Source organism: Salmo salar, chromosome ssa26 (assembly GCF_905237065.1).
Source record: "Salmo salar chromosome ssa26, Ssal_v3.1, whole genome shotgun sequence".
Lineage (NCBI taxonomy): Eukaryota > Metazoa > Chordata > Actinopteri > Salmoniformes > Salmonidae > Salmo > Salmo salar.
In genome coordinates this window covers 26,959,328-26,987,144 of record NC_059467.1, presented here as the reverse complement: position 1 = coordinate 26,987,144, position 27,817 = coordinate 26,959,328, and the positions used below count along the sequence as shown (strand labels likewise).

Genomic DNA, 27,817 nt, shown 5'->3' with positions numbered 1-27,817 from the left:
AATCCAACTGAACTTTTTTTAATATATTGGTGTGTGTATATATATATATATATGGTTCATCCATACACCAACCAAATGCTTGAGACCTTCACGATCAAGTCCAATTGTACATGCTTCAAGGAAGTATCCAATTGACTTTCAGTGCTCACAACACGTCTTGTATCGAAACTGAACACCAAGAGCATTCTTTTTTAGGAATCAAGAATGTTTCCACTTTAGCAGCAAAGTGATGCCACTCATTATTCTACACCGTAACCAAAGTTACAGCAGTTTGTGTTTTAAATGGTCTTAATTGATTTAAAAATTGCAGTCTGATACAGAAGGCTAGGAGACCTGAACAATATGAAAGTGCTAGTCATTAATTTACAGAGATCAGGCATCACATAGTGCTATGAAGTATCCAATATGCTACATATGAATACACTTGACACCTTACAAATGCCTCTGGTTGTTTTTGCAAGGCTACTTAAAAATCAAGAACCTTGGCTTGTATATACACATAACAAACATGAGAATTTGTTAATGCAGAAAATAATGTAGACAACACTACTGCCAGAGGTATAATCTTATCACGCACAGCCTTTTGGCCAAAACAGTGAAAATGATGAAACATTTAGTCCCGTTATCAATTTCAAATTGTTAAGCCCTCCCGTTTTGTTTAAGTGGGAAGAAAAAAAAGGAAGTCCCCGTCCTAGTATCCTCCACATTGGATCCCAGAAGACAATGTTGTTTAGAGCTTCTTTTTCTCTTGCTTCAAGCTCAAGTTCTTGGTTTGTTTTCCCAGCCATTTGTTGCATTTGGTTGCCTTCCCACTTCTTCTGGTGCTATTTCCAATTTGATAGTCAGATTGAAGAGTCAGTGAGAAGAACCAGTTCTGGAACCACTAGTTAAGGGAACAACACAAGCTTTTTTCACTTCACTACAATCAGTCAGAGTAATAAAAGGGAGAAGGGATGACTCAATTCATTCCTGGAGCGTTGCCTCCAAAGTTGAAATTAGTTGGCACCACTTCTGGCACTGTGAACTTGTATCCGCCGTGCTTCTCGATCATTTTGGATTCTAGAATGAAGAAAATAGGGCAATTATACAACAGGCCAAACATGGAAAGTTTTTATTTCCTATGAAATTAAAACGATTAAATAAAAATTAACAGCTGTCTAATTGTATGACGGGGATACATTTACTTACCATGTGCTGCCCGTCTCTGGTCTGCAAGTGTGCCAATGTCATGAAGGTGTTTTCCTTGTTCCTCATCAAGGGTTTGTGTGAGTGCCTGGTACCATGCTGGGTCACGGGTCTGGATATCTGAGTTGGAGAAAAACAGTTGTTTTTTCCCCCTCCCCTTTTAGGTAGGAATTACACTTAAGCATAAAAAAAATGCAACATATTGCATTCATATCTTCAATACCGAGATCTCGTTTGTATTGTGTTTTTAAACAAATGCCTCAATGTCTTCAACTGAAGAACACGCTGCTGTGGGGAACTGAACCCAGAGACACAGAACGTGACCCTGACCCAGTGTCCCGTTCCGACTCATCGTATCATCACTGAAGAGCTTGTACTAATAATGCACTGTAAATAACAGGCCTCACAAATATGTTTCGTAATATTATTGATTGAGTGTAAACACTTATTCACTGTTTATATCAAATTTGTGTCCTTAACTTGACGACCCATCACTAGCTTTGTGTGTCTGAAAGGTGGTCTCCTTACTCTGTAGTATGGCCTTGAAGATCTGGTATTCATCCACCAGGTTGTCTTCATCATCTACAGCTGTAGTGTAGCCCTCCAGTGCAGTCTCCTCTGCGTCATCCTCATCCCAGTCCTCATCATCCCCATCCTCTCCTGCATGCTTGGCCAGCATCTCCAAGTACTCCTGGCCCTCCTCATCAATGTCATCCTCATCACTGCCCAGCTCGACTGAGGAAAGGCACAATGGATTAATTTATTACTGATCAAATCGACTAACATAACTCAAAATATCTACCAATGAAGTGCTCCTTGCCGCTGTATCTTAGCTATTTACTATAGTAGGAAGATTAAATAAGGGCGTGACAATGGGACAGCACAAATTCCAGAGGATAGCACAAATTTGGGGTGGCAGGTAGCCTAGTGGTTAGTGTTGGGCCAGTAACCGATCGAATCCCCGAGCTGACAAGGTAAAAATCTGTCGTTCCGCTGCTGAACAAGGCAGTTAACCCACCGTTCCTTGTAAATAAGAATTTGTTTTTAACTGACTTGCCTAGTTAAATACAAAAAATAAAAAATGCTGTACCATTCTCCTCATCCTCCTCTCCATCTTCATCATCATCTTCATCCTCATTCTCATTCTCTGCTTGACAGGCGTAGGCCCTCTTGAGGCCGTTGAAGAGCAGGATGGCTGCGGGAAGCAGTTGGCCGGCCACCTGGTTGACAGCCTGAGGCCTCTGCTCCAAGTCAATGAGAGCACACAGGCCAAGCACACAGATCTTCCTATCGTGGAGCCTGGGGAATAACATTAAATATATCTTACTGCACATGTTTTTTTCTCTATTTGATATCAAACTACATGGGGGACCATAGAAACCAGACGAGCTGTAAATATATTAAACGTGAGCATCTTTCATGGTCTTACCCCAGGAAGCAGTCAACGTCTTTGAGCCACTGGGAGATGAAGTGGTTGGTGATGGGCTCAGTGTTGTTTGGGAAGCGCAGGTTCTCCAGGGTGTTGAGCAGCAGAGGGGGGCTGTAGTACAGGGCTGCGATGGCCACTTGCAGACACATGGTCCTCAGCTCACTGGTCTTCACCTCCCTCGTCAGCCTCTCCAGCGCAGCCGCCACAAACAAAGGAACAACCTGCAGGAGCGGCAAAGGAAGTCAAAGGTGAATGTATAGTACAGTGCTTCTCAAAAGCAGTTACTTTGATATTCAACACACTTAAATAAGATTGAATACTGTCGTAGCCATACAAGATTTAGTGTAGAAGCCAGACGCTTACCTGATCAATTCCGCGTCCTTTGCACTGCAGAATAACCACCTCCAACAGCTTGGCTGCATGACACTCTGGATCCTCACCTGGATCACCAGTCAGAACCTGCATGGACAACAGATTATCAACCTGTTCACACCAGCAAAAATACACACAACCAATGTGTGAACACATTGCACAGCGGCTGTAAGTTACTGTACCTTCTTGCACATGCTGTAGATTATCTCCAGGTATTTAGTGTCAGACAGGAGAGTGTCTGTGTCAACCGTGACGTAGTTGTGAAGGAGAGGCATCATGTCTGAAATAGAGTCACATTCCCCATTTAATATAGTGTGTGTGTGTCTATATAATAGTCAAATCACCATAACAGGCAACGTTGAGACTAGCAGGTTGGTGAGCAGTATACCTGTGAAGTAGTCAAAGCCATCCTGCTGGAAGACCTCGAACACCAAGGGGAGGAGCTGCCACATCTGTGGGGACACCTGCTGGCAGGTCAGGCTGTGGGCCAGAGACAGGATCTCCTCGTAGAACTCTGAAAATCAACACACACACACAGGCTGGGTGTCAGAGAGGTAAATATAGGACAACCCCCAGAGTGAGCTAGTCACGTAAATGACTCTAGGCACCTCACCCACTTGCGCGTGTCAGAGAGACGGGAGGACCCGGTTGGAATGTGGTGGGACAGGAAGAGCAAGGGAGACTTACCCAGGACGTGCTGCTGCAGGACGGTGCCAATCACCTGCAGACATATACCCTCCAGCTGCTGGGTGATCTAAAACAGAAACCCCATTCATTTAGTTAGAGCACTGGAACACACACGCACAGAGATTCACCATGAACATACATGTGGTGCTGCAAGAGTAGATTTGATCACTTCATTGTGCAAGTCATTTCCAGAAAACCAAATACCTGTGGGTAGGCACACTGATAAAAACACAAGTCAACAGCTGATCGCTTTACTTTACACAGTCAACGACCATGAGTAGTATACCAAGAAGACATATCTAACTGTTGACCAACATTTGCTGGTTTGGCTGGTTCCAAGCGCCACGGTCCTGTGCGTCAGCGGACGTACGGGCAGAGCGCTACAGTGCTATTTCTAGAGGCATTAGCCTGCAAGGCACTTTGAAGAGAGAACAGCGTGTTTCCAGGAGCGGGTGGGCAGCTGGAAGTGTGTTGGCAGGCAGCACTATGACTGTAGCTGGGAGGGAAGCTGCTGTACTGAGTGGGTGTTTGGTTGAATGGCTGTAAGTAAATATGCCTTGTCCGAACCAGAATGGCCAATAGGGCAGGAGCCCACATCCTGTTTCTGTAGCGTGAGGCAGCTTAATGTACAAGTACACCCCCTGGACAGGACACCATGGCTGTACTCACCTCTTTGTGGTCCTCCACCACACTGAGCAGTGTGTCGATAGTGTTGAGGATGCCCATGGCTGTCACCGCCTTGTCGTCCCCTCCCTCCTCGTCAGGCCCCGTCTGGATGACCTGGTTGAAGGTCATCGCCTGAGGAGAGACGGGAATAACAGCCATAAGTGGGTTTCCCTGAGAGCAGGGTCTTTAAAACCAGACCAACATGGAACTAGGAGAGATGGTAATTGGACCTTATTTCCTCTCTCCATGGCTGACAAACGGAACCGTAAACTGATCAAAGGAAGACGACTTCCTGCGCAGGGCCTTTTTATGAGTCAGGTACTGAGCACACACACTCCTCACCAAGTGCTGTGTCATCTCCACAGCGATGGGCGTGACCTCTTCGCTGTACTCGCAGATCATCTTCTGGATGACGTTAGTGAGGTCATCGTTCTCCGTTTCACGCACAATGTGCAGGAGGGCCTGCATCACAGGCCGGATGAAGGGAGTGATATACTCTTTGGCTAGGAAAGAGGAAAAACATGACAGAGGAGCACTTAGTGATAATCAGCTATATCATTTGGATTCAAGAAGAACATAACTATTAATGTTATACAGCAAAGACTCCATATACACCTATGGTGTGTTTCTGAGTCTGACAGTGGAGAGACAGCTAGCTACCTTTCTCCTGGTTGCTGATGAGAACCTGCAGGGCGATGGCTGCCTCCACTTTAACAGGCATCTCGTTGTCGTTGATCAGGCAGAGGCGGGTCAGCTCCAGAGCTGTCTGCAGGTTCTGGTCACTCTTAAACTTGACCTCACAGAAGTAATGCAGGACCCAACAGGCCTATGGGGAAACACCAGAACAAACGGGCTATACTTTTGCCGAATTCTCCTAAACCTAGAATTTCCATCTAGAACAATCAAGATGTGAAGAGTTGAAAAGCCACTGCAATGAGGGAAAGCAGAACTTGCAGAAAGCACTGGTGTTTTACCAAATCATTGTCATTAATATTCTTGATACACATGCTCTCCCCTTCTCCCCACGTGAGCCCTGGGCCAGAATGATCTGGCAACGTGACACTTACTCTGGCTCTCATATAGCCCAGCTCACTGCGGAACAGAGTAAAGACGTGGTTCTGCAGCATGAACTCCATCTGGTCTTTATAGACCTTTTTCTGTTTGGGGGGGGAGAGGAAGAAAAATGCATTTTTGATAACCATGAATTTCATTAATATATTTGACTGCCAAGTGGGATCCATAAAGTAAAACTTAAGTAATAAAACAAATTGGCAAAATAGTTACATGCCGAGTCAGCTACCTCATCTGATGAGTACCTGGTCAGACCAAAGGTTAACTAGAAAAGAGGAGATAGCAGATGATGTTTGGTTAATCACCTTGAGCAGAATTTCAGCCAGAGAGCCAATCATGTGCAGCGCTCCATCCTTCTTCCTGGGGTCAGAGGTGGGCTCAGTGAGGATCTGATAACAGAAGCCCATGGTCTTCTGAAGAACCTAGAGAATAAAGAAATGCATAGGGTCAAATGTGCTGCTTCTCTGTGTATCCTGGCTAACTGCTTAACATTAACATCAAGCACCTTTGATATGTCCCAAATGGCACCCTAATCCATGTATATTGCACTACTTTTGACCAGGGCCCATGGGGTAGTGCACTATGTAGAGAAAAGGGTGCCATTTGAGATGCAGACCAGGAGACTTTGTGGGAGAGTATGGAGGCTGGCCCGTGGTGAGGAGTCAGAGACGTCACAGGTCAGTACTATGATCTCCAGTGGCTCTATGGCTGCAGCTGTGGAGTGAGCACTGCCGCACAGACTAAGACACAGCCAGACGGCAGCACGTAACATGGACAGGCACCACACACCCCGTTCACCCACAGCCAAAACGAAATAGAACTACCTCCATGCTAAAACAACACCTTACATTTAGAACAGAAAGAAAGCCGTAATACATAACACATCTGACTAAGGAGCTACAGCAACTAAAGTAGTGCTTTCTTCCAGCTATGCTCCTTTGTTTTCCAGTGTTCTCCTGGCTCGACGCGTCCACAGACCGGTTCCAACAGCTCTGTACCGTTGTTGGAGCAACAGGGCGCTAATGAGAACCACAGCAGGGCCGGGCAGGAAGGAGGAGTGGGCCAGGCCATACATAAGGGCAGGAGTGAGGCCAGTTTAAAAAAAATATATATATATTTTTTTTAATACAGGCACTTGGCCATAGAGGGAATGCATCCCAAATGGCACCCCATTCCCAATATAGTGCACTACTTTTGACCAGGGCTCTGGGTGAAAAAAAAATGAAAAAAGTAGTGCACTATATTGGGAATAGGGTGCCATTTGGGATGGAACCAGGATCACATCATGGCTGGCTGTTGACCGTGCCAGGACCAGGAGGACTCAGCTTGCAAATCAGAACCACAACTCACTTCTTTCCTCTTGTTGCAGGAGGTGAAGAGCAGCGTCTGGGCAGCCGTGGTGGGAGAGATGAAATCCTCGAACACATCTGAGACAGGACAGAGAGTCAGCAGATCAGATGGCACATTGCATTGGTTTGTTAGAATAGCTTTACACAGTTAAATATTTTAACTGATCACTTCCAGGCAGTCTCTCTGATTCCAGGACATTCCTTCTGGATGACAAACACCACGGAATATTTCTCTGATTGCCAAAAACAAGAATGGTGCTTACCAAACTTCATGCGAATGTACTCGTATGGGTCCTCCTCCCACAACTCCTGGTCACTGTCCGTGTAGCACATGAGGGGGAAAACCACGTCCTGAATGATACCCTGGATATGTGGCTTCAGGTTCTTCCAGGTGACAGCGTGTGCGATTCCCTGGTTAATATAGTTGAGTGTCTGCTGGAGGACTCTGGGAGCCACGTATTGCTTCTCCTTGTACTGATATAAGACCTTCAGCAGCACCTACAGACAGATCAGTTCCCTCGGGTTGAGATCAGACTCCAATGCAGACAGACACAGCTGAAAGGCAACCTTCTGTCCCTCAGTCAATCACAGTCACGCATCACACATCTTTCAGCTCAGACAAAGCCAAGAGCGGCCTTGGCCTCTCACCTGTTGTGCTGCCACTGCGTATCCCTTGAGGAAGAGATCGGCAAACTCTGTGTACTCTTTGGTAGTGTTGCCTGGGCTGCCATACCTGAGAGGGGTTTAAAGATGCTTTCACAGGTTAATATACACTGAACCAAAAAATAAACACAACATGTATAGTCTTGGTCCCATGTTTCATGAGCTGAAATTAAAGATCCCAGACATTTTCCATATGCACAAAAAGTTTATCCAATTTTGTGCACACATTTGTTTACATCCCTGTTAGCGAGCATTTCTCCTTTGCCAAGAGAATCCATCCAGACAGGTAATGATAAGTGACATCATTAAGGGATTATCACTTCCACCTGGTCAGTCTCATGGAAAGAGCAGGTGTTCCTAATGTTTTGTACACTCAGTGTAGAATCAGTGACAGTGTGCTGGGGTGGGTTGTGTAGGCTTACCTCTCAAAGAGCCTGGCCAGGATGTGGAGGGCCCATTTCTTACACTTCCACCAGGGCAGCTCAGGTCTCTCGTCCTCATCCACCTGCAAGGTCTCCTGTGAGGCACAGACAGGGGGAAAAAAAAATATATATATAAAAATAAATAAGCTTTGTTTCAACTAGCAGCAATAAAATAAAGCAAACAAACTACAGCTAATCTGTTTGGGAGCTACTTGATTTGCATAGTCAACCTATGTGCTCCCTCCTTGCCCTACCACAGTAAATCTGCCCTCACCGGAGGCACGTCTCTGTCCACCACTGTCTTCAGGATCTCCATCCACTCCGTCAGGTTCTGTCGGTTGATCAGCTCCAGGGGGAGGTTATACTGTGGACAGAGAAAAGGAGAAACCCCGTCTATTCAATTCAAAAAGCTTTGTCGTCGTTCCAATGGACATTAGACAGCAGAGCAGTCTGGCATGCTGATGGGGTACAGGTCTTGCCCAGTGGCCCACATGACAGTGACATCACAGCCAGCAGAAGAAGCAGCCCACATGGACCAGATGGTCCTCAGCCCTCCCACAGGACAATCATAATCGACCATCTCCAAAACCAGTATTATGGAAGGAGTAGCTAAATAACTGGACACTATTGCTATACATCCACATTTAGACAAGTACACTACACTCCCTATACAATCAACACAGACTAATATATACAGTTAACTTCTAAGAAGGTGAGAGTGAAGGATGTGGTCAGTAGTACCTGGAAGAGGGCGTAGAGGATCTTGAAGATCTGTTTTTGCACCAGGACAGATTCACTGGAGGGGTCAGGGAGCAGCTGGATGAAGCGGTCCTTCAGCATGGGCATGAAGATCTGCATGGCCGCCACCAGAGGACTGCGCTCATCCGGCTTCTTGTACCTGTCAAACACACAGAAACATCAGCCACCCGAAGACAAAGCAAACAGCTCTATAATACGGTCTCTGTCCCAAATGGCACCCCATTCCCTAAATGGTTGTGACACAAACATGGTCACTCTAAAACAACGAGTCCTTACTCGTAGTTTTTAACCAGCTGGTAGAGGCAGAGCAGGATGCCCAGCCAGCCGGCGCTGTTATCTGACTGCAGGTAGAAGCCAATCTTGTCCACGATGGCCGTCCACTTGCCGGGGTAGTCGTGTTTAATCATGTGGTGGATGCATGTTGTCAGCTGCACTCTGAAGGGTTAGAGAGAGCGGAGAATGGTTGGAAGACAATTTGGTTGATCCGAGCTACCTCTACCCCATACCCCCCCGCCGGCGCTGTGCAGTGAGCTGAGCAGCCACAGGGCGGTCGGTTACCTGATGCGCTCGGGGGAGTGGATGATGGCCTCCACGATGTTGTCACGAATGAACTGCCTGTCCTCCTCTGGGATGTTATTGACAGGCGTCTCCGTGCTGGTGCCGTCCCCCTCGCTCCAGTGCTGGGTCACCATGTTCTTCAGGTAGATCACCCCTAGGGAAGGGAGAGGGGGACCATCAACTGACTGAATATAAAACAGGCTTCTTAGAGATCCTATTAAAAATGGATTACATACAGTGCATTCAGGAAGTATTCAGACCCTTTAACTTTTCCCACTGTTACATCACAGCCTTATTCCAAAATTGATTAATATAGTACCCCCTTCAAAATAATGACAAAAAATAAAATAAAACAAAAAAAAGTATAGAAATTTTGGCACATTTATTACAAATAAACTCAAATATCCCATTTACATTAGTATTCAGACCCTTTACTCAGTACTTTGTTGATGCACCTTTGGCAGCGATTACAGCCTGGAGTCTTATTTGGTATGACAAGCTTGGCACACATGTATTTGGGGAGTTTCTCCCATTCTTCTCTGCAGATCCTCTCAAGCTGTCAGTTTGGATGGGGAGCGTCGCTGCACAGCTATTGTCTGGTATCAAAGAGTTCAATCTTGGTTTCATCAGAGCAGAGAATCTTATGTTTCTCATGGTCTGGGAGTCCTTTAGGTCCTTTTTGGCAAACTCCAAGCGGGCGGCCATGTGCCTTTTACTGACGAGTGGCTTCCGTCAGGCCAAGCTACCATAAAGGAGTGCTGCAGAGATGGTTGTCCTTCTGGAAGTTTCTCCCATCTCCACAGAGGAACTCTAGGGCTCTGTCAGAGTGACCAACGGGTTTGACCAAGGCCCTTCTCCCCCGATTGTTCAGTTTGGCCGGGCGGCCAGCTCTACAGACTGTCTCGCAGCTCTACAGACAATTCCTTCAACCTCATGGCTTAGTTTTTGCTCTGACATGCACTGTCAACTGTGGAACCTTATATAGACAGGTGTGTGCCTTTCCAAATCATGTCCAATCAATTGAATTTACCACAGGTGGACTCCAATCAAGTTGTAGAAACATCAAGGATGAGCAATGGAAACCGGATGCACCTGAGCTCAATTTTGAGTCTCCTAGCAAAGGGTTCGAATATTTATGTAAATAAGTTTTATGAAATTGCATACATTTCTAAAAACCTGTTTTCGCTTTGTCATTATGGGGCATTGTGTGTAGATTGCTGAGGAAATGTTTTTATTTAATGCATTTTAGAATAAGGCTGTTAGATAACAAAATGTGGAAACGGGAGGGGTCTGAATACTTCCGAATACACTGTATGTAATTCTAAGGCAGGCTTAATGTACAGCTGGTATTCCACCCACTTAGATTTAATTAATGCAAATGTTATGGTATTGAAGTAAAATCTTCTTTGATCATTAGGTTTAAATTTAACACTTTCAATTCCTAAGGAATTGCAGCTGGTTAAAGTGGCACAATATTCTCCACGTCTCTTTAAAATCCCTTTACATCAGGGAGATCTCTAAATTGTTAGAGTGAGACAGTGTGACATTGGGCGGTGTGAAAGGGTCCATCAGCCTAGATAGCAGCAGCAGATCTCATGACCAGCACATTCACTGTGACTCCTCTCATGTGCTCAGGCTGAGAGGGAGTAGCAGTCGGCCGGGGGAGTAAGAGGAGTGCTTTTAGGCCCCTTTAAGAGTCCACACCTCTCCACTCAGTCCCAACACACTAGCATGGTCCTGTTCATTAGCACTCCCCATCCAAGCAAGGAGTCACTCAAATATTCATCCATCTGCCCCCTGAAATTACAGCTCACATCTCTGCCTCCATCTTCAACTGATAAAATCAGAGCAGAGCAGCAGAAAGAGGCCTAATTCCTTGAGTGAGTCATAGAACAGAGGTGTAAAAGTGTAATTTAGTTAGGGGTTTGCAATAGTTCCCCCTCTCGTGTTGTAGCTCAGTGAGTCTGAATTTGGAGTACGGGTGTGAATTGGTCTACAGAGCCACAATGGAGCATCTGAGGTCAGTGGCTTGCAGGCAGGGTGAGGCGGTGGATAGGGGGCAGGCGAGGCGGTGGACGGGGGGGGTCAGACAGACTGCTGACACAGATGTGATCGCCGTGCTGCTGGCTGGGGAGTCATAATCCTGCCAGTCAGTGCTGACACAACAAGACTCAACATCCCCCTAGCCCACACATGGAGGCAGGGAATAGATGATTCCTGAAATTGCAAATAATGCAATTGCCTATAATATCAATGTGACAGGTTTGAAAAAAACAAACCATGACAAAAGAAATGCTATTATCTGTCATAAGCAGGAGGGCATTTGTCCTCAATAGGAGAGGGACCTGGGTCTGATCTCACTGCCTTTATGGGAATCCCAGGCATGTGCCTGCTAGCTGGTGACGGAATTGCTTAGCTCCTCCCTTTGCGTGTCAGATTACAGCAAATGAGCCTCATTACCACGGCACTTCGGGCCAAAGTGCTGACTGTGAAGTTCCTTTGGCTCTCCTGGGGAGAGGTGCCAAGCCAACTTTTAAGCATATGTTACCCAATGGCATGCCAGATATGATCTAGCCCATTCCACCACTGCAGCTGCATTAACTTAATGCAATCGGTCTGAATCGGAGTCAGGTGCAGCAGGACAAATAGCACAGTCACAAGGAGGATAGCATTCCTGCTCAACACACCAGTTCCTGGAGGTTTGTCTAGAAATATCCAGGTCATCTATTTGACAAAAGGCACACAGATTAGCACCCAATGCATAAGGCAGGATGGGCTGCTGCCACGTAAGACCTTCCTCCAGGCAGTCACATTACTATTGTGTTGTTGAAGCAAACTACAATGTATAAGAACTGACAAAGTTGCAAGATAGTATCATGTTCTATGGGTGAACACAATTTAATATGCTCCTGTAGAGGTTAGCAGCAGGTTGAAAATGACAGGCTCTGTCTGGCAGCCACCTGAGGACTGCACACTTTTTAAATGTAATAAAAGTCAAATATGCCACTGATCAAGAGCAGATCGTCCTACCATATAATTGCACATCATTACCATAGAGGCATGTGTGACACATGGACAAGCTATGAACTAGACGTCGACCGATTATGATTTTTCAACGCCGATACCGATTATTGGAGGACAAAAAAAAAGCCGATACCGATTAATCAGACTATTTTTTTTCTTTCTTTGTAATAATGACAATTACAACAATACTGAATGAACACTTATTTAACTTAATATTATACATCAAAATCAATTTAGCCTCAAATAAATAATGAAACATGTTAAATTTGATTTAAATAATGCAAAACAAAGTGTTGAAGTACAATATGTGCCATGAAAGAAAACTAACGTTTAAGTTCCTTGCTCAGAATATATGAAAGCTGGTGGTTCCTTTGAACATGAGTCTTCAATATTCCCAGGTAAGAAGTTTTAGGTTGTAGTTATTATAGGACTATTTCTCTCTATACAATTTGTATTTCATATACCTTTGACTATTGGATGTTCATATAGGCACTTTAGCATTGCCAGTGTAACAGTATAGCTTCCGTCCCTCTCCTCGCTCCTACCTGGGCTTGAACCAGGAACACGTCGACAACAGCCACCCTCGAAGCAGCGTTACCCATGCAGAGCAAGGGGAACAACTACTCCAAGTCTCAGAGCGAGTGACGTTTGAAACGCTATTAGCGCGCACCCCACTAACTAGCTAGCCATTTCACATGTTACATCAGCCTAATCTCGGGAGTTGACAGGCTTGAAGTCATAAACAGCGCAATGCTTGAAGCATTGCGAAGAGCTGCTGGCAAAACGCACGAAAGTGCTGTTTGAATGAATGCTTACGAGCCTGCTGGTGCCTACCACTGCTCAGTCAGACTGCTCTATCAAATCATAGACTTAATTATAACATAACAAACAAAATGACGAGCCATAGGTCATTAATATGGTCGAATCCGGAAACTATCATCTCAAAAACAAAACGTTTATTCTTTCAGTGAAATACGGAACCGTTCCGTATTTTATCTAACGGGTGGCATTCCTAAGTCTAAATATTCCTGTTACATTGCACAACCTCCAATGTTATGTCATAATTACGTAAAATTCTGGCAAATTAGTTCGCAACGAGCCAGGCGGCCCAAACGGTTGCATATACCCTGACTCTGCGTGCAATGAACGCAAGAGAAGTGAAACAATTTCACCTGGTTAATATTGCCTGCTAACCTGGATTTCTTTTAGGTAAATATGCAGGTTTAAAAATATATACTTCGTGTATTGATTTTAAGAAAGGCATTGATGTTTATGGTTAGGTACAGTCGTGCAACGATTATGCTGTTTTCGCAAATGTGCCTTTGTTAAATCATCCCCCATTTGGCAAAGTTGGCTGTCTTTGTTAGGAAGAAATAGTCTTCACACAGTTCGCAACGAGCCAGGCGGCCCAAACTGCTGCATATACGCTGACTCTGTTGCAAGAGAAGTGACACAATTTTCCTAGTTAAAAGAAATTCATGTTAGCAGGCAATATTAACTAAATATGCAGGTTTAAAAATATATACTTGTGTATTGATATTAAGAAAGGCATTGATGTTTATGGTTAGGTACACGATGGAGCAACGCCAGTCCTTTTTCGCGAATGCGCACCGCATCCATTATATGTCATGCAGGACACGCTAGATAAACTAGTAATATCATCAACCATGTGTAGTTAACTAGTGTTTATGATTGAATGATTGTTTTTTATAAGATAAGTTTAATGCTAGCTAGCAACTTACCTTGGCTTCTTACTGCATTCGCGTAACAGGCAGGCTCCTCGTGGAGTGCAATGTAAGGCAGGTGGTTAGAGTGTTGGACTAGTTAACTGTAAGGCTGCAAGACTGAATCCCGAGCTGACAAGGTAAAAAAAATCTGTCGTTCTGCCCCTGAACAAGGCAGTTAACCCACCGTTTCTAGGCCGTCATTGAAAATAAGAATGTGTTCTTAACCGACTTGGATAGTTAAATAAAAGGTGTAATTTTTGGGGCAAAATAATAAATTAAAATCGGCCAAATCGGTGTCCAAAAATACCGATGTCCGATTGTTATGACAACTTGAAATCGGCCATTCCGATTAATCGGTCGACCTCTACTATGAACGGTCCCTCACACAGAGCATCTCAAACGTGTGGAATGTTATTTTATAATAAAGGCAGCTGTATCAATGACTAAACAGACTGTCCAGACCAAGCAATTATAGATTTCACTAGAGCTCCCTAGCAGACTAAAAGAAGTGTGAAATCTCAATGCCGTAGGACAGGATAAAATAACCTGCAATGGTAGCATAATAAAGATTGCATCTATCATGTGTGTATCTTGATGAACAAATGTAGAAGTTCATGGGAAATTGGTCAGTCTTCACAATATGACTGGTGTCATCAGTGTGGGAGCTGTGGCAGTCAGGGCAGGGGTCATCTTTGAGAAAGCGTGCTCAGTTCATTTGAGCTACAGTTGTAGATACTCTTCTCACCTTTCAGTTCTGGTGAATTTCCATCTGCAAGAGAGCCCAGAACCCCGCCCCACAGCATCATAATAATAACATCTACCCATCCTCTGAAACTCACCTGCTTGTCTGACGGGCAAATCTAACTGATCAGACATGGTGACTTGCAGCAGAGCTGACACAAAATTCACCTGGGTGTGACCCTGTAAATGAAAGCAGGAAAGGATGCATGAATATCAAACACCGATGTGTATTTGACCTACATATCATCAAAACAATCAGTGTATAACATACATCTTTAGCCATTTAACAAGAACCATGTGTTTGTCTTACCAACTGCAGCCAAAAAAACAAAATTAAAAGCAAGAGAATTTTTCCATTTTACCTGGGTATGATCACTGTGCCTGCCTTGTTTATTTGGATGTATATGCTTTATTCATTTGGATGTATAGGCTTAAATGACTGAACTTAAACTATTCGCAATGAGGGATAATACAGACAGTGCCCGTTTTTTAGGGAATTGCTATAAGTCTACCATGTACTATTTGCAAGTAAGCAAAAGTGTGGCATGGCATTCCTCTTGATTCCTTGACAAGCAAATTACATGACAATGCTGCAAAAGTTTGTTTCGGTGTGCTATATCTGGAGTGATGACTCCTTGCTGTCCCCAGTACACCTGGTCATGCTGCTGCTCCAGTTTCAACTGTTCTGCCTGCGGCTACGGAACCCTGACCTGTTCACCGGATGTGCTACCTTGTCCCAGAACAGGTGTTTCCAACTCTCTCTACCACACCTGCTGTCTCTAACTCTGTATGACCGGCTATGAAAAGCCAACTGACATTTACTCCTGAAGTGCTGACTTGTTGTACACTGTACAACCACTGTGATTATTATTATTTGACCCTACTGGTCATCTATGAACGTTTGATCATCTTGGCCATGTACTGTTATAATCTCCACCTGGCACAGCCAGAAGAGGACTGGCCACCCCTCAGAGCCTGGTTCCTCTCTAGGTTTCTTCCTTTTTAGGGAGTTTTTCCTAGCCACCATGCTTCTTTGTCTGCATTGCATGCTGTTTGGGGTTGTAGGCTTTGTTTCTGTATAGCACTTTGTGACATTGGCTGATGTAAAAAGGGCTTTATAAATATACTGCTCAAAAAAATAAAGGGAACACTTAAACAACACAATGTAACTCCAAGTCAATCACACTTCTGTGAAATCAAACTGTCCACTTAGGAAGCAACACTGATTGACAATAAATTTCACATGCTGTTGTGCAAATGGAATAGACAACAGGTGGAAATTATAGGCAATTAGCAAGACACCCCCAATAAAGATGTGGTTCTGCAGGTGGTAACCACAGACCACTTCTCAGTTCCTATGCTTCCTGGCTTATGTTTTGGTCAGATTTGAATGCTGGCGGTGCTTTCACTCTAGTGGTAGCATGAGACGGAGTCTACAACCCACACAAGTGGCTCAGGTAGTGCAGCTCATCCAGGATAGCACATCAATGCAAGCTGTGGCAAGAAGGTTTGCTGTGTCTGTCAGCGTAGTGTCCAGAGCATGGAGGCGCTACCAGGAGACAGGCCAGTACATCAGGAGACGTGGAGGAGGCCGTAGGAGGGCAACAACCCAGCAGCAGGACCACTACCTCCGCCTTTGTGCAAGGAGGAGCAGGAGGAGCACTGCCAGAGCCCTGCAAATGACCTCCAGCAGGCCACAAATGTGCCTGTGTCTGCTCAAACGGTCAGAAACAGACTCCATGAGGGTGGTATGAGGGCCCGACGTCCACAGGTGGGGGTTGTGTTTACAGCCCAACACCGTGCAGGACGTTTGGCATTTGCCAGAGAACACCAAGATTGGCAAATTTGCCACTGGCGCCCTGTGCTCTTCACAGATGAAAGCAGGTTCACACTGAGCACATGTGACAGACGTGACAGTCTGGAGACACCGTGGAGAACGTTCTGCTGCCTGCAACATCCTCCAGCATGACCGGTTTGGCGGTGGGTCAGTCATGGTGTGGGTTGGCATTTCTTTGGGGGGCCGCACAGCCCTCCATGTGCTCGCCAGAGGTAGCCTGACTGCCATTAGGTACCGAGATGAGATCCTCAGACCCCTTGTGAGACCATATGCTGGTGCGGTTGGCCCTGGGTTCCTCCTAATGCAAGACAATGCTAGACCTCATGTGGCTGGAGTGTGTCAGCAGTTCCTGCAAGAGGAAGGCATTGATGCTATGGACTGGCCCGCCCGTTCCCCAGACCTGAATCCAATTGAGCACATCTGGGACATCATGTCTCGCTCCATCCACCAACGCCACGTTGCACCACAGACTGTCCAGGAGTTGGCGGATGCTTTAGTCCAGGTCTGGGAGGAGATCCCTCAGGACACCATCCGCCACCTCATCAGGAGCATGCCCAGGCGTTGTAGGGAGGTCATACAGGCACGTGGAGGCCACACACACTACTGAGCCTCATTTTGACTTGTTTTAAGGACATTACATCAAAGTTGGATCAGCCTGTAGTGTGGTTTTCCACTTTAATTTTGAGTGTGACTCCAAATCCAGACCTCCATGGGTTGATAAATTGGATTTCCATTGATTATTTTTGTGTGATTCTGTTGTCAGCACATTCAACTATGTAAAGAAAAAAGTATTTAATAAGATTATTTATTTCATTCAGATCTAGGATGTGTTATTTTAGCGTTCCCTTTATTTTTTGGAGCAGTGTACATTTGATTGATTGAATGACGACAGTAATGCCATATAACCATTATATTGAGGCATGGAGCTCCATTAGCTGTAGCTAATACACATACAGCTACTCAAGGATGCCAAACCCATGATGCAACAGGTACATTATATAATGTAACCCCCCCCCATAAAACACACTTCAAAGGAATGCAGACCTCCACATGGCCTGTCCAGGCTCTGGACAACATCCAGGCTGTCATTTGAGACTGCAGCATCTGCATCAAACAGTGAGTGTTCACCTCTCCCTATTCTCTAGACACTAACTAATAATGATACAACTTAAGATATCCAGTATACACAAGAGTGCAGCATACTTTTTCCAGAATCATTGATCACATAAAAGTGAATGAAAATGGGTCTCAATGCTTTGCCCCACCCATCCTTACATCACTTGCTATATTAAGTGAATACTGTTCAGGCTTAACTGCTTCAGATGAGTCAAACGTAAGCAAGGAAAAATAGCCTCCTCCCCCTATAGATAATGCACTACGAGACCTCTCCCTGGATACCACACATGACTCAGATCTAACAACCCAACTGCACATTCTTGTTCTGTGGATAGAAATTCTTTACTTCGTATATTCTGATGTCACGAAAAACAAAACAACTACCTCAGATTGTTGAGTGAAGTTGTACATTTTATTTTTGAGCCTTGCTAGGCCTACTCTTAGAAAACTAAAGTTAGCTAACAATACGTCCGAGCTGATTATACACAATATGTACATATCACAGACATAACTCGACTTAAAGTTCACTCAAACCCCAGTTACATGACAACACCGTATATATATTGTTCTAAGGATAGCATAGTCGATAACAGACCAGAGTATACTTGACAATTACCCAAGAGAGACTTCTTCCTAATAGCTAGCTTTTCACGTCGCGAGCGAAACATGGCTAACTATGTGACCGTGACAGAATTCACGCCGTCCGTATATGTTAGTTATCTATGGCACGTCTACATTTTACATTTAAAGTCGACATCTAGACAATGATAATAGGCCATGTTGCACATAACCTTACCAAATAAAATATCTAGCTAACATTACCGAAAGAACCTGCGCACGCGGACAGCTCATCGAATGACTCAATATAATTGATGTTACGCTAGCCGCAAAAGGTTGCTAGCGTAGCGCTAGCCAGCGAACATTCACTTTTCCCTTTGGCTTTCACAAATGACGTACAAACAAAACGTTTGCCCCGTTACTACACCCTTTATTAAATGCGTAGCTATTATTAATAATTATTGCTTGCAAGTTAATTAGCGTTCGATAAAGCAAACCTACCTAGCTAGTTAGCAAATATCCGTTAGCTTGCTAGTTAGTTACGTTCATGAAAGGCAACGCCAGCAAGCTAAATAATAATCTAACATTAGCTACTCCCATATTAGACATGCATTTATATTGATAATCAAGTTTTTATCACCATACTTTCCTAACTAACGTTACACCTGTCAATTCGTCCGATTGGTGACATTTTGGCTGACCAACTAGTTTAGTTAGCTATCTAAATTTAACGGGCTAGCTAGTTAGCACTACTGCTGTGCAGGGCAATGTCAGCAGTAAAATAAAAAAAAACACCTGACACGTGAGCCACTTAGCAAACTTGCTATCACAGATTTTAAAACTTTTAGCCCACGCTAGCTACATTCGTATACTAGATCGCACGATTTAGTTAGTTTAGACAAAACTGATATTAAATGGCATAATTTGTCTTTCCAACGATTCAAACATGATACATCAACTAGGCCAAAAGCAAGCATCGTCCTGCAAGCCTTTTTACTGCGTAGCTAGCAGCTAATTATCAAGGAAGCTAATGCTAACTTCCCGCACGTTTTTAAAGAACCAGCTGCGGGTATACGGGGTGGATTCGCTTGGAGTTGCCGATCTTAACGTTAAAATATAATTCGAAACTTTGACATTACACCCGTAAAGTCAAAAGTCTGATACGTTTCGGTGAATACATATGTCGAAGAGAATATCTGATCTGTCAAAGTTCTGGACTGACTCTGGTCTCCCATAGCCACAAGCTAGGAGGACTCCATTCCATCTTTGATGTGTGACACAACAGAAGAGGCCCGATCCGCGCCACAACCACCACCATCACAAGTCTTTACCTCGTTCAGCTGTCTCTCCGCGGCCTCACGCAAGTTTGGGTCCATGGTACCCCGAAGGGCCTCGATCAATACGTTAGGATCCATAGCTAAATCTGATATTGCTCGGATTCAGTATTTCTGTGGTCTATGAATTCCCAGTCAATGCGCACATGGACGCACGGCTCTTCAGTTACCGGCGCGAAAGGAAGAAGTGAATGAAGTACCCGGATAGATCAGCGCCAAATTTCTCCAACACGAACATCCGCTTCGAACTATTGCACTCTAGGAGTTGTAGTTTTACATGTGTGATATCTCTCTCACGCTGTCTTACAGCCAGTAAATAAAGACACTGCTGATAATGAGAACAAAATATTATGAAAATGGAAAGCATGTCATTGCAGTTGGCTAGTAGATTTGAAGTTTTCAGCACCATCTTTCATGATGATTTGGATGACATCATAACATCAGAGAACAACATCTAGATGTTGTACTCAAAACCTAGTCACATAAAAGAAAGCTACTAATTTTACTGCTACTGTAAAAACGACAATAATATACTATATAAACACTCAACTCTGTGCTGCTGTAACATTGCTTTGGAAATACAGGGTGCCCCATGGTGGCACTGTGGGGAAAAGGTAGAGAAACAAACTCAGAAAAGGTGAAAGGTTGTGGGAATGTGTCAATTTGCTGGTCGCCGGTTGGCAAAGTGGTCTCTCGTCTCTTACTTTCAACTTTGACAGAAGCCCGGTGTAGCTAGATCGATATCTTAATTTAATAAGCGGACATGGCCAAGAAACGAAGAGAAAGACGAGAGGCCGATAGTGTTTCGTCAGTAACGTTACACGAGGAACCGAAGACAAAATTTAACGAGGCACAAACCCTCAAAGGTATGTATAGCTAACGAAGTTGCTATTCCGGCTAACTGGCTAGTATAGCTTGCTATTCCGGCTAACTGGCTAGTATAGCTAGCTAATTTACTTCTGTTCTTCTAATTGATTAGCTAACGTTAAGATACATTACTGTTTATATGATGTGGTAAACGTCTCGCTAGCCGGCTTGATGACCAGCCAGATGATTGTGAAATGCGGATATGCTGTTGTCAGTCAGCGTTAGCTAACTCACAGCTGATTATCAAGAATTAGAAGTTGCTTGCTTTCAAGGCTGGTGGCGGTATGACGGAGTTGAAGCACAGACAAAATGGGTTAGTTACCAGTATCTTTGGTTGAAATTCACATGATCAGGTTAGTAACTTAGTAGCTTGCTATCTATCCAGCCACTGTCAGGGGCCATACCCAGTTTGACGTTAAGTTACTAATGTTAATCAGTGTCAATGACAGAACTACTTGGATGAAGTCAGGAAAATATTAGTAGGCTAACCATGTAATGTTATTATTATATAGATGGAGCAACACAATTCTCATAACAGGATGTTACACAATACACACTTTATTTATACTTTTTTTTTTAAATTGAACCTTTTTATTTAAATAAACAGATAAGCTTGGAGTCATGTGATAACATAGGCAGATGTATTCTAACTTTGATGAGGAACATATTTGGTCAGTTTCAAGGATTATATATCTTGAGTGGTTTGACTAAATAACATGCTTCATATACTCTGGGGAAATCAACCAGGAACTAGAACAACAAGTGATGCAAAGTGAAGCAAGACATTACATGAGGCTTACTGCTGTTGTTACAGAAGAATAGAGGCTTATCAAGATATCTTTAATTTGCTGACTGTGTGTGCTATATAACTTAGCTACTCCCCTCTCCACAGAGACTCAATACACTGGAGGAGGCTCAGCTCGCATGTCTCTCCTCATCCTGCTGTCTATCTTCACCTGCGCTGCTTCTGTCATGTACCTAGTGTACAGGAATTTCCCAGAGCTCAACGAGTAATTGTTCTTTTCATTTATCTTTCCAGCAAGCCGACCCATGTACAAAGAGTTACTTTTGTACAACATTTGTTACTTTTGTGAAACAGCCTACCAAATGGCATTCACCAGCCAAGTTAAATAATTTCATTCAAATGGTTCTCATCATTAGCTGTGATAAACGTTGATGGATTATTTTATGGAGCAAAAATGGATATGATTTTATAACGGAGCATTTTACAATTCAAACATTCCCCTGCAACGAGCCATCAGAGTTTAGAAGATACCTGGGACCTCCGAATAGAGAACAAAGAAAGTATCACCATGTAAAGGCTTTTCGGAAATTTGACTATTACAGATATATAAGAGCCTGTTATCAATGATTATCACAGCTAATGATGAGAACCATTTGATTTAAATTGTCTACAGCCTAGTATGTCACACTCCAATAGAGACGGTCACGTTTTAATTTCTCTGTTTCTGTAAGTGTCAAAGCCCTTGCACACAGATTCAGACACATTTTTATTTATCCACAACATTGTATGATGGTGAATTCATATCCACGTTTTTTCATTTCAGTGATGAGATGGCTACTATTAAAATCCCCAAAGATATGGATGATGCCAAAGCCTTGGGCACTGTACTTTCCAAATATAAGGATGCCTACTACACCCAAGTGTTAGTAGCCTACTTTACCACCTATATCTTGTATCCTTTTGGGTAGTAAATGTATTGCAAAGTTGTCAACTTTTGGAGGCTTGAGTTACATACTTATTAGCTGTTTCAACATGCATCATATCTGCGAGGCCCCCTATGTAATCCAGTGGGTCAGCAGAGGAGAGCGATGTTACTCTGTGATGGGCATGTTGATTGCATCATCCCTAATCTCCCCTACCTGGCTCTCGCCTGCTCGGTCTCCCTCTCTCATTCATTATTTCCTTTGAACAAAGCAGCCAGCCAAACAAAGGCCAAAGTAAAGGCATGGGCTTGCCTCTGGATAATGAATGGAGAAGTAGGAGGTGGGGGTATAGTGGGCTTTGATCCTTGAGTATTAATTCAGGCAATTCTTGTGTGTTCACAGCAACCACAGAGTGCTGTACATTTTCCTTCATTTTATGACAGGAGAAGACAGATTAATGCAGACATGGACATGCAGTTAAACTTTATCAGTACAGTAGGTTCTAAGGACTTCCTTTCCACCCACAGGTATTTGCAATATAAACTCTGTTCCAGCTTTGTCAATTGTACTTCAGACAGACATTACGGGCAGATAGAATTATCCGCTATAAAAGAGGAGAAAAACATGGTCCGATGCATGTTATGGTACCACCTCATATGTAAACATTATCCATCTTCAGAGCACATTTATTTTGATTAATAAACACTACACACTATGAACTATGAATACAAATGCAGTATCATGCCTGATGTTTTCTACCCTGCTTCCTCTGCTAGTTTGCCTAATCTCTTTCCCCTCCACTGCACATATTAATGTATAGTGTCTGTGCGCTGGCCAGCATGTGCTAACAGCACAAGGACTGGACCAGGCCCCAGCCACTGTCTGGGATGTGTTGCCTTGTAGTTTTTTAGGTAAATACATGTTTGGTATCCTGTCTGAGAAATTATTTGCCCACACCATGCTAAAGGTCAGCAACATGACCAGTAAAACTATAAGACAACACATCCCAGACAGTGTCTGGGGCTTGGTCAGCTGGTCCAGTCCTTGTGCTGTTAGCACATACTGGCCAGAGCACAGACACTATGCATTAACATGTTCCTAGACAGTGGAGGGGAAAGAGATTACGTAAACTAGCGGAAGAAGACATCAGACATGATACCGCATTTGTATTCATAGTTCATACTGTGTAGTGTTTATTCATCAAAATAAATGTGCTCTAAAGATGGATGATGTTTACATATGAGGTGGTACCATAACATGCATCGGACCATGTTTTTCTCCTCTTTTATAGCGGATACTTCTGCACAAATTAGTTCTGCAGCCAGATCTATAATAAACTGGCACTGTATACTACTACAGTGGAGTATGTTTTAACAATACTGAACAAAAATAGAAACGCAACATTTAAAGTGTGGGTTTCATGAGCTGAAATAAAAGATCCCAGAAATGTTCCATATCCACAAAAATTGTATTTTTCTCATTTTGTGCACAAATTTGTTTACATCCCTGTAAGTGAGCATTTCTCCTTTGCCAAGATAATCCATCCACCTGACAGGTGTGGCATCAAGAATCTGATTAAACAGCACGATCAATACACAGGTGGACCTTGTGCTGGGGACAATAAAAGGTCGCTCTAAAATGTGTAGTTTTGTCACACAACCCAATGCCACAGATGTCTCAAGTTGAGGGAGCATGCAATTGGCATGCTGACTGCAGCAATGTCCACCAGAGCTGTTGCCAGAGAATTTAATGTTAATTTCTCTACCATAAGCTGCCTCCAACCACAGACCACATGTAACCACGCCAGCCCAGGACCTCCACACCCGGCTTCTTCACCTGCGGTATCATCTGAGACCAGCCACCCGGATAGCTGATGAAACAGTGGCTTTGCACAACAGAATAATTTCTGCACAAACTGTCCGAAACCGTCTCAGGGAAGCTCATCTGTGTGCTTGTCGTTCTCACCAGGCTTTTGACCTGACTGCAGTTCGGTGTTGTAACCGATTTCAGTGGACAAATGCTCACATTCGAGGGCCACTGGCATGCTGACTCCCGGTTTCAACTGTATTGGGCAGATGGCAGACAGCATGTATGGCGTCGTGTGGCCGAGTGGTTTCCTGATGTCAACGTTGTGAACAGAGTGCCCCATGGTAGCGGTGGGGTTATGATATGGGCAGGCATAAACTACGGAAAATGAAAACAATTACGTTTTATTGATGGCAATTTGAATGCACAGAGATAGATAGCGTGACGAGATCCTGAGACCCGTTGTCGTGCCATTCATCTGCCGCCATCACCTCATGTTTCAGCATGATAATGCACGGTCTCAAGGATCTGTACACAATTCCTGGAATTTGAAAATGTGCCAGTTCTTCAATGGTCTGCATACTCACCAGATATGTCACCCATTGAGCATGTTTGGGATGCTCTGGATTTGTGTACGACAGCGTGTTCCAGTTCCTGCCAATATCCAGCAACTTCACACAGTCATTGAAGAGGAGTGGGACAGCATTCCTCAGGCCACAAAATATTAGAAATTGTTGCATCTTGCGTTTTTATATTTTTGTTTTGTGTATTTTTGTGACTGCATCCACAAGTGTGTGTGCACATACTGCTGTGTGTTCAGCCCTTGTGCTGTATTCCTTGACGCTACTGACTCAGCCTCCAGACATTTGCGATCCCTGGATCCATCTTCCTCAGTATCCTGTCTGGTTATCTCTACCCCTTCCCCCTGGCTCTTTTCCTCGTCTGCCTGGTGAGTATACTATGGACACAAGGAGAACTATGACTAATAATAGTGGTGACATTTACAAAATGTACTTTGACTCTGTAAACCAGACTCGGTTTACAAAATATACTGCCTCTGTCACTGTGTTTTCCAGTGCTCTGGCCTGGGGGCTTCCTTCTGCTACATGCTGTCTTATCTAGTGGGGCGACCAGTGGTCTACAGATACCTGACAGAGAGAGTCCAGAAATGGTCCCAGCAGGTAAGACCTTTTTGGAAGGAAAAACAGGTTGATTTGGTACGTGAACAGTGTAGGAAGTTGTTGATATGAGAGTACAAGCAAACTTTTAGCAGTTTAGTAACAGCCACATGTCTATCTGCACCCACAGAACAGTGGAGTCTTAGTAGGGGGCTAGTAGCCTCCAAGCCTTTCTGTGAATGACAGGTTCTGCTATCTGTTTTCAATTGCAGGTTGACAAGCACAGAGATCATCTCATCAATTACATCATATTTCTGAGGATCACTCCCTTTCTCCCCAACTGGTTCATCAACATCACCTCACCCATCATCAATGTGCCTTTGGGGTTCTTCTTCCTTGGTACTTTCTTTGGTAAGGCTAAGATATATCAAACTCCAGTATTTCCTTCTCAGTAGAAAACAGTGTTGATAGTGCTGCATTGTCTTTATTGCTGAGCTATTTTTGAATCTCTCATACCATTTAATACAGTGGTCACCAAACTTTTCTGAGTCAAGATCACTTTCGCAGTCAAAAAGCTAGCTGAGATCTACTGCTCAGATTTTTTTTGTTTTACATTAAACTCACACAAACAGTTTTGTAGGAATGAGGTTTGGGCAGTAGGCCTAATACATTATCACAGCATATTGGCTATATGTTTGGCCTGCCAATATTGTTAATCTCAGACCATATTATATTTCAAAACTCGAGCTTTGATAACAAAACATTTTAGTTGGTTTAGCACTTGTGAGGCACTGTGGAGCATGAATTTAAATAATTCGCTTTTTGATTTTACTGGACTGATGGTACCTGCGTCTGATGGTCAACGAGGTCAAATCACGACGTCAGTGATCTTCAGCTCGACTTCGAATTCCGAGTTGGATGACCGGTCAAAACGATTTTTTCCCCAACCGCCTCTCACGGTCCCTGCTCTCTCCTTCCTTTCCTCCGGTGAGACCGACCAGAGAGAGGGGACACAGTCTTCCACTTAAGGGCGAAACTCGAGTCACACCGCATCTGCCTCATGCACAAATTCATGTTGCTCCTATGACCAGAGAATGTGAAATATTCCTTGACATTAAAATCGACACGACGAGCTGCTAATAAAAATAAAACGCAGGGCTATCAATACTTGGCTACTCATTCATTGCAGCTGCAGCCCGAGCGGAAATACGGAGAAGCGAGTTTTGTAATAGTGTGGAATAAAAGCAGTGACAGTGCTGAATATAAACTTAAACATGAACCCACTCATAAAAACAGCAGCTCTTTTCTGTATTCGCTGACAGTCTCTCTGTGGTCATGGTTTTAAAAGTTATTAAATCTTACGTAGGCTATTAGCCTATTAAACTTGGCTGTAGCCAGGGTTATGGAACTCTGCAGCCACGGTGATTTGAGCTATCCGATTGGGCAGCGCTGTAGGTGCACTCGATTTTGTCTCATATTTGCCGGTCGGCCGGGTAGGCGGAGTTTGTCTCTTCAGACAAAATGGTTAAAAAGGAACACTTTGCTTACCCGGTGCAATCAAGTGCATCTGCGGTCAACAGCTCAACACGATATAAAAAAAGGAGAGCAAGCCTTTATCGTTCGCTGGCTTTTCGACAGAAATATTTGGTGATTGACTAGGAATGCCTTAGCTATGTGTTGTGTGTCTTACAGTACTGACTTCCTCCCTTTTCTCTGACTGTCAGGAGTGGCCCCACCGTCCTTTGTAGCGATCAACGCTGGTACAACACTGTACAAACTGACGACAGCTGGGGAGGCAGTGTCCTGGAACTCTCTGATTGTGCTAGGTGTCCTGGCCATACTCTCAATCCTGCCTGTCTGCTTCCAGAAGAAACTGCAGCAGAAGATGGAGTAGGCACGAGACAACTCATCTGCCTGCCTGATCCCCCAGCCCATCCCTTGGCTCAGGAATGGTACACCCCGCTGTCACTCACATAGTCCTGCCTGTTGCTGTCCCACACACCTGCTGAGGTTGCTGTGGAAACATTGCTATTGGCCCAACCCTGACTCCTGTGTCCAAAAAAAACATGTGGTTGTTGCCACCTCAACTTTGTGCTCTACAAAGCACTAACTGGCCTCTGCTCATCCTCGGGTTTGTTCTCCCATTTTTGTTAAATGTTGCTTGCCTGTAAAACGATTTTAAAAAGGATACAGAAAACATCAGGCATCTGTCTTTAATATTGTTTTAATCACAATGGTTCTCACAAGTTCCAGCTACGCTTCCCTCCTTTGTATTTCTTGAACCATGTTTTGAATTAATTTAATCTCTTAACCTGTGTGATATGGGTGGCGTCAAAGCAATACTGATCAGAGTTGCAGTTCAGTGTTTTTGATTTTCACAAAATTTTAGGACTATTGTTATGACTGTTTTATACACTGGTTAGAATGTGAGCATATTAAATAATTTAGAATGTTCTATCATTTGAAGATATTGTTAACACACCACCCTAAAATGATATGTGTGCCATCAATGTTGACATGAAAAATATGCATTTGATCACATAGTAAGATAAATATGAAACTCTTGATGCTTTTGTTGGGCCTATCAGTAAAACATATGAAACGGCATATCAAGTATTGAAAACTAGTGTTTTGTATACTATTCATTTATATTTGTTCTACTAATGGTGCTGAGACTCCCTCTCTGCCTGTGTGCTCTCCCTCGTGTGTGTCACCAGTCCAAATGCTCTGCCAGTTGAGAAATGCAGTAGTGGATGACCCAGCAGTGCCCTTTGCAAAGCTACCAATTAGATTTTTGGTTGTTCATGCTTTTCCCAGGTGTTAGTGATTTCACACTGCTACTTCATGTACAGTGCCTTCA

General features: G+C 43.9%; 2 protein-coding genes and 1 non-coding gene across 5 annotated transcripts; 1 reads left to right on the top strand and 2 right to left on the bottom strand.

The window, feature by feature from the left end:
* Positions 1–2: 2 nt before the first annotated feature.
* Positions 3–19,731, bottom strand: ipo7 (importin 7). The gene is made up of 24 exons (XM_014176040.2): positions 19,496–19,731; positions 14,752–14,833; positions 9,162–9,315; positions 8,880–9,038; positions 8,586–8,742; positions 8,119–8,208; positions 7,845–7,939; positions 7,408–7,492; positions 7,023–7,257; positions 6,761–6,837; positions 5,716–5,832; positions 5,407–5,496; positions 5,000–5,165; positions 4,682–4,842; positions 4,343–4,471; positions 3,674–3,740; positions 3,375–3,500; positions 3,169–3,266; positions 2,978–3,073; positions 2,615–2,835; positions 2,276–2,484; positions 1,714–1,920; positions 1,189–1,305; positions 3–1,059 (listed from the first exon to the last, which is right to left on the bottom strand). The coding sequence occupies exons 1-24, from the start codon at positions 19,577–19,579 to the stop codon at positions 959–961; spliced, it is 3,123 nt and encodes a 1,040-aa protein (XP_014031515.1). The 5' UTR covers positions 19,580–19,731; the 3' UTR covers positions 3–958.
* Positions 6,034–6,209, bottom strand: LOC123730859 (small nucleolar RNA SNORA23). Its single transcript, XR_006762311.1, has one exon. It is a non-coding gene; the product is annotated as a small nucleolar RNA SNORA23 (small nucleolar RNA).
* Positions 19,732–20,110: 379 nt separating the features above from the next.
* On the top strand, positions 20,111–27,564 carry LOC106587546 (transmembrane protein 41B). 3 transcript variants are annotated; one of them, XM_014176041.2, is made up of 7 exons: positions 20,111–20,364; positions 21,258–21,375; positions 21,934–22,062; positions 24,695–24,788; positions 24,916–25,020; positions 25,230–25,368; positions 26,682–27,564. In XM_014176041.2, exons 1-7 carry the CDS (start codon positions 20,262–20,264, stop codon positions 26,849–26,851), a joined length of 858 nt encoding a protein of 285 aa, XP_014031516.1. In that variant the 5' UTR covers positions 20,111–20,261; the 3' UTR covers positions 26,852–27,564. The 3 variants fall into 3 exon arrangements, with proteins under 3 accessions (XP_014031516.1, XP_045564939.1, XP_045564940.1); XM_045708983.1 differs by lacking the exon at positions 20,111–20,364 and adding an exon at positions 20,554–20,678; XM_045708984.1 differs by lacking the exon at positions 20,111–20,364 and adding an exon at positions 20,590–20,718.
* Positions 27,565–27,817: the final 253 nt, after the last annotated feature.

Excerpts from the sequence above, each read along its gene's own strand:
- LOC106587546 (XM_014176041.2), top strand. The coding sequence starts at position 20,262 with ATGGCCAAGAAACGAAGAGAAAGACGAGAGGCCGATAGTGTTTCGTCA. Across the intron at positions 22,063-24,694 it reads TACTTTACCACCTATATCTT|CCTCCAGACATTTGCGATCC; the intron begins GTATCCTTTTGG and ends CTACTGACTCAG. Across the intron at positions 24,789-24,915 it reads CTCTTTTCCTCGTCTGCCTG|TGCTCTGGCCTGGGGGCTTC; the intron begins GTGAGTATACTA and ends TGTGTTTTCCAG.
- ipo7 (XM_014176040.2), bottom strand. The coding sequence starts at position 19,579 with ATGGATCCTAACGTATTGATCGAGGCCCTTCGGGGTACCATGGACCCA. Across the intron at positions 5,833-6,760 it reads CCTGCAACAAGAGGAAAGAA|GTTCTTCAGAAGACCATGGG; the intron begins GTGAGTTGTGGT and ends TTTATTCTCTAG. Across the intron at positions 2,485-2,614 it reads GACGTTGACTGCTTCCTGGG|GCTCCACGATAGGAAGATCT; the intron begins GTAAGACCATGA and ends GTTATTCCCCAG.